This window comes from Penaeus monodon, chromosome 11, assembly GCF_015228065.2.
Source record: "Penaeus monodon isolate SGIC_2016 chromosome 11, NSTDA_Pmon_1, whole genome shotgun sequence".
NCBI lineage: Eukaryota > Metazoa > Arthropoda > Malacostraca > Decapoda > Penaeidae > Penaeus > Penaeus monodon.
In genome coordinates, this window is record NC_051396.1 from 17,757,940 (window position 1) to 17,765,439 (window position 7,500).

Here is a 7,500-nt window from a genome sequence, read left to right on the forward strand (position 1 = left end):
GTTAAATGCGAACAGGAATTTCAAACTCAAATGTGTTTAGTTGATATAATAGAGTTGCTAGAATGCATTATACAGTACTGCATCGCTGTACTGTATATATATCATTATCTTTAAACGTATGTAATTAAATATTCTTTCCTTGTATGTCGTCTTGCGACCCACACAAACAAACAAAATCCGCGTTTAATTGTTTGTCTGTTGAAGAATCAAGAACAGTGGCTCTCCAAAGAACCGAAGAGAACACATCAAAAGTTACAACTATTCTTATTACAGATGTATAGAATATAATCCCATAAATACTGTAACCAGTCGTTCTTCACCTCGTGAAAAAGCAGGAAGTTCTCTGATTATATTTGTTATTCCCTAAAAGCACGGTCAAATAATATGAATATTAATAATTATGCAACTAATTCATACTCAGTAAAAAGACTACGAATAAATTTATAATTTTCTTTAAAATCCGGGAGGTAATTTTATTCATAGATACAAGGGGGCGTGGAGGGAAGGCCAAATTCCTAGAGGAGGCGTGGTAATGTTCGGCCAAAAGGGTCATCTGGAGATTCACAAGGTGATGGAGATGAAGGAGGTGAGGCCCTACGAATGGGACACCTGCGGCAGGCGCTTCACTCAGAAGGGGAACCTCCTTCGGCACTCGCTCTTGCACGCCAACGAAAAGCCCTTCGGATGCGGCATCTGCAGGAAGTATATATATATATATATATATATATATATATATATATATATATATATATATATATATATATGTGTATGTGTGTGTGTGTGTGTGTGTGTGTGTGTGTGTGTGTGTATGTGTTATATATATATATATATATATATATATATATATATATATATATATATATATTATATATTACATATACACACACTATCAAGTGTGAAGTACGTTGATAATACTCGAAGTAATGAAACTTGGATATTGTGCTTGTGTGTATGCGCGTAAATTCCAAAGCCTAAACATAAAGTATTCCTTTTCCTTTAGTCATCTTTTAGCAATACTACTTTATCCGATTATCTCTATAAAGTAATTTCGTAATAATAACAAATCTTGTTTACTGACCACAAGAATCTTTGTCCCTCGCACGCAATCCCAATGGCAAAAAGTTTAATACCTGATACACTAAAAACGTGTCACAGAAACAAGGGCGGCGATTCCTATTCTAAACGTCGATAAGAACAATTGCAATTCTTGACCATTTGTTAGAAAGTGTGAGGTCAACCATTAACCTCCATTTTCTGCTGTAAAGGTTTTATGTGTTTTGGGCCGACTAATATACGTCCCTGATTTAACTCGATTCAAAGCTTCAATTATGCACTTGGAAGTCAGGGGTTATGTTTGCGCTGCCGGGGAAATATGATCAACTATATAATTACATTTTTGCAAGTTTGCCGCGATTGAATATGAAGCATGGAAAACAAAAGGAGATAGGAGTACCATGAAAAAGAAGTAGTAAAAGTGAGCACAGACAAAATCACCGTAACGTACAAGAGATGAAAACGTTCTCTTTACGTTCATTTTGTGGCAGTGCGCCTTTTTAAGCAATGATAAGCCGACAGATTTCAAGACTCACGCAAAGTTAAGAACGGAATAAAAACTTTAAAACTTCATTTTAAACTATTCTGTTTCGGTCTTTCTCTTCCGGAAAAGCATTACCACTTACGGAACTGACAGATGACTTTCCTTAACTAGACCGAGTTCCCCTCGCAGTGTCTTATTCCAGTCTTATTCCCGCTCCTTAGCGTCAGGTCAAAGCTCTCTCTATAAGTTTCAGATCAGACAGAAAGTCATCAGTTGCTTCTGAAGTTCCAAGATGAGTCGCAAATCCCAAATGTCCTTCAGGTGCCAAGTGTGCGACAAATTGTTCGGTCAAAAGGGCCATCTGATGATTCACAAGAATGTACACGCGGAGGTCAGGCCCTTCGGATGCGACACCTGCGGCAGGCGCTTCACTCAAAAGGGGAACCTCCTTTGACACACGGTCTTACACACCAACGAAAAGCCCTTCGGATGCGGCATCTGCAGGAAGTTCTTCGTGCAGAAGGCTCATTTGGTGAAACACGTCGTGGTGCACAGGCAGAGGCTGGCTGCCCTCAAAAGGTGTCGGCGGAGGGAGGCGTCCGAGCGAGGGTCTTCCGCTGAAGCCAAGGAAACCTCCCTCAGGTGCAAGGTCTGCGGATTACAGTTCAGACGGATTTTCAAGCTGATGGAACACCTGAAGGTCCAGCATATTCTCGGAAGAGAAGGAAAATAGGACGCTACGTAAAACGTTAGACACAAGCTTGTTCTTACGCCAGTGGAAACTTAAATAAATCCAAAATAATTTTTTGTCTTACAAATTTTAACCTGGAAAGATATTCATATATATGTGTGTGTGATCAAATGTATATGTATATCTGTATACATATTTATATCTATATACATCTGGTGTATGTATTTTCTGGAAAAGAAGGAAAGAGATAAAGCAGGAGATTCTTCCGACCTACAACCTCGACCTCGCTCACTAAGGCGTTTTCTCCCGGAGGGTTTTCCCCCTCGCGAATGGACAGCTGTTCGGTGTTCCCACGAAGAACGTTTGCCGGTGTTCTTACGGAGTCGGCTGCCACGAAGAACTACGGCGTCGAGAAACCTACTATACCAGATTTGAATCCCGATCTCTTGGGTTTAACCTGCTAATTGGTCTTTTCTCTTAATAGTAGCTATATCATAACCCAGTTGCCTTAACGCTGCAGCATTCAGAGTGGTCATGCATTCTCAAATTCGTACATCAGTTTTTACCATGAATGATGTATTTTTCTCATCAAAGGTCCCGATGATTCTTCTAAACAACGAAAAAAAAACAATATAACATTCTGTTGTTCTTACAACAAAAATTTACCACAAAACGCTTTCCTGTCTAGAAATTGAAATGCTGTTATTAACTAAATTATCATCAAATCTCTCAAGATTATTTATTCAACCAATTTACATGTTTATAACATTTTTAGCCTCTTATTCTGCTTATCGCTTAACGCATGACCAATGCATATTTTCTTTAAACACTTCTATTAAAAGTAAGATAATTATCATCATTATTAATATCTTTAGCAGTATTAGTATCACCATTTTCATAAGTATAATTATCACTGTTAGAATAGTACTGATAATTATAATAATTAAGGATGATAATGTCAATAATAATAATAATGATGGTAATAATAATAATAACTATAATAATATTGATAATGATAATAATAACTATAATAATATTAATACTAATAAGAATAAAATAATAATACTGATAATGATAATGAGTTATTATTATCATTATTGTTATTATTATTACTATAATTATTATCATGATTTTTATTAGTAATATTATTATTGTTATAATAATGATAATAATAATAAAACGAATAATAATAATAATAATAATAATAATAATAATAATAATGATAACTATTATTATTATTCATTATCATTATCATTATCATTATCATTATCATTATCATTATTATTATTATTATTATTATTATCATTATTATTATTATTATTATTATTATTATTATTATTATTATTATTATCAATAGCACCGCAATTGCTATTGTTTTACCTTCAATCACTCGATACCTAGAGCAGTCTGTTAATCGTACCACAAAAGGCTTCTTCATCTCGCTACCATCTCTAATTGCCATGCATCTCTAAGCGCGATGAGCTAAACGCTACTTCTTATGGCAACCTTTGTATAGTTTCATATGCGGTCTAATGATGTTAGTATGATATTTGTAATGATATGGATATCTATGTACATACATACATATATGTATATATGTGTGTGTGTGTGTGATGTGTGTGTGTGTGTGTGTGTGTGTGTGTGTGTGTGTGTGTGTGTGTGTGTGTGTGTGTGTGTGTGTGTGTGTGTTCTTTATATATATACACATATACACACACATGCATATATATATATATATATATATATATATATATATATATATATATATATATATATATATGTATATATATGCACACACATACACACGCACACACACACACACACACACACACACACCACACACAACCACACACCACACACACACACACACCACACACATATATATATAAATATATATATATATATATATATATATATATATATATATATATATAATATATATAAATATATATATATTATATATATATATATATATATATATATATATATATATATATATATATATATATATATATATATATATATATATATATATATATATATATATATATATGTATATATATGAAATCGATATAAAGTGTATAGTATGTCCTTGAATCAATTTCTTGTTAAGTATTTCATAATGTTAAATCTATCATTTTCAGCTTCCCTTCATATTAAATATCGCTTAGCGAGATATTAGCATCTTTGAATTAAAAATACACACGTACACCTTTACTTAAACATTAGTGTTGATGTAGTGTTGATATCATGGAAGGTATACAAATATCTGGTAACTGCAATCTAGCTTTTTCTTTAATGTAAAGTTGATAGCAATATAAGTGAAAGGCAATTTTCCCATCCTTTGCGAAAACGCGTATATTTTTCTTTATATACCTCAGTACATACCTAAGAATATATCATATACGTGCATACATCATGAAAATGTTCATACTGTTTTCTCTATATTACTGCAATTCACCTAAAACACCTAAGAATATATCGCCATTATTAAAAGCATTTATAATCGGAAGTTATGCACCGAACAAAACATATACAAAATACTCGAAACATCCAACAGACCGAATTTCCTCCCGTTGCTCTGTCGCCGAATAGGGGTCTTCCTTTTGTGTTCCAGAGCAGCTCCGTCAACACCACAGTAAATTCGGCACCCAGTAGTTTTAAGAGGAAAAGTCTGTCAAACAAGAAGTCGGGTTATACCTTTTTTTTAGAGAAAGAAAATATCCGAGAGCTTTTTCATGTCTTGCAGATGGCATAAACCGAGACAAAAATCGAAGCACGTATTTTCTAAAAATTCTTTTGGAATATTAATTTATTCGTATCAGAAAACCTAATTACGGAATAAAAATCTACCAAATTCCAAAATTAGATACATGCTGTAAATAAGTATTAAACCGATTTCGATAAAGTCTACGTCGTCTTGTTTTATTCAACATGTGAATTAATCATTTATAATTGTAATTACCTGGTTAAAGATGAACCTATATCAACAAATATCTTAAAACTCTTGACCCATTTATTTATTTTATTTTTAGCAATTAATAATTCTACCCTCATTACATCTGCATATAACCGATTGGATTTTAGAATATACAAAACAACAAGTAAATGTGAAGCTGCATCTCTCTTGTGTAAATGGAAAATACATCTCAACATTTCGGCGAGTGGACACAGAACTTATAGAAGCGGAAGTTTTTCTCTCCGTCAAAATGTTGTGCTTCGATAATAAAATAGCGAATATTTATAGCCTTATCTATAAAAAAAGAAAGAAAAAAAAATGGAATCAATAAGAACATACAACTTGCATACGAAATCAAATGATAAAAAATCCGACTTTTGGTCATGGCAGAAAAATTACACCAAATGGACACAGAAATCCTCCACCCACTTCAGCTTAAAACTCGGAATCCTTGTGCACGTAAACCCACTGGTATTCCTACTACTGGATACAGATCTCGACACCTTTTTTAAGATTTGGGATTTAAAGGACAAGAAGAAATCTAATAGAGTTTCGGGTAAATAAATAGCTGTCTGCTGTAAATTTCGTGACTTTTGGATGCAGTCGAATGCTGTCTTTATATTTATCGATCTGTCTATCTTTCCATCTATCTATCTATTCATCTATCTGCTTCTCTCTCTTTCCTCTCTATCCAGCAATCTATTAATCAAATAAAAATTTAATCTGATAAAATATTTTGTATGTTAAATGGCAAAATTTTGAATGTGAAATTTGTAATTTGTTAATCTATTTTATATATTTTTATCTGAATGTAATTTGAACGTTTTCTGAATATAATCTCCTTGTAAATTTTTTACTATCGATTTCTTAAGGAATACAAAGAAACGAGCAAACAAAAACATGGAAATTATGCACATCCGGGTAACAGTGCATTGCAATCCTCAGGCAGCGAAGGAAATTCAGTGAAACGGTTGCAACAGTTGCAGCCACATTCAATTATCTTCGTGCATTATTAAAGAGCGTTGCAATGAGTTACCATAAATCACTTATAGCAAAATGCCTCTGCAATAACTCCATCCATTATTGATCAATTTGCAGCATCTTGCCTCGTTTTCTGAAATTCATAAAATAAATATTTTACGTGTTGCGAACCTTCGCTTAATCGTTCCTAACACTACACTGAATTATCACTAACACTCGTGGTAATGAAAATAATTACTATGATGTTAATAAGTGAAATATAAGTTGATAATTATCCCCACTTGTTTATGTATTAGATAGTTATAGAGGGTATGTCACCATATCAAAATCAAAATTACGTACTCGAATAATAGTAAAAATGAAGCAAAGAAAAACGGTGACTCAAAAACAAGAAAAAAAAACTACTGTATATATTTCCTAAGCTGCATAAAGATCACACAAAGTAAGTTGGCTTAAAAAAAGAAATAGACAACTGATTAAAAAAAAAAAAAATCAAAGCAAAATAATTCAAACGACTTCGAAATTAGGCACGCCATTCATCACGGATTTTCAAGACTTAGGTCAGTGTCAGCTTAACCGGAGCAATAACTCATCATTCACATGGTAATAATTCACCCAAGATTAAATGTGCAGGGTGGCAGTTTCAAAGGACAAAGCAGCCAAAGGGACAGGGAGCGGTGCGATGATCTCAAAGAAAAGACTGTGCAGTATGCATCTGGAGAAGGTACTGTCTGCTAAAGTTAGGTTTCACTATTATCGGCATTTTCATTATCATCTTAAAATATTTGTGTGTAAAGATATGTAGATGAAAAAATAGATAGAATAAGCATATAGATAAAAGAAAAAGATCGAAGGATGTGTGTGTTATCACACACACACACACAACACACACACACACACACACACAACACAACACACACACACACAACATATAATAATATATATATATACATATATATCATATATTATATTCTATTATATATATATTATATATTTCTTTCTATTATATACTTCTATTATTATATATAGATAGCAGACAGTATAGATAGTAGATTAGATTCTTTATGTGGATATAAGTATATATATACATACTATATCCGTATATATATATATAATATATATATATATAGATATATAAAGATAATATATAATAATATATATATAATTGATATAATATACATCACACACAACACACAGGATATATATATACATATATATATATATATATGTATATATATATATATATATATATATATATATATATATATATATATATATAAATGCATACATACATACATACATACATACATACATACATACATACATACATAC

General features: G+C 32.2%; 1 protein-coding gene across 1 annotated transcript in view; it reads left to right on the top strand.

Moving 5' to 3' along the window:
* LOC119578480 (zinc finger protein 814-like) overlaps positions 1-2,270 on the top strand; it is a 4,404-nt gene extending 2,134 nt beyond the window's left edge. The window contains exons 2-4 of the mRNA XM_037926057.1: positions 468-702; positions 1,859-1,928; positions 2,019-2,270. Coding sequence (XP_037781985.1) covers positions 468-702; positions 1,859-1,928; positions 2,019-2,270 — 557 coding nt within the window. The remainder of the gene's footprint in view (positions 1-467; positions 703-1,858; positions 1,929-2,018) is intronic.
* The last annotated feature ends 5,230 nt before the right edge of the window (positions 2,271-7,500 follow it).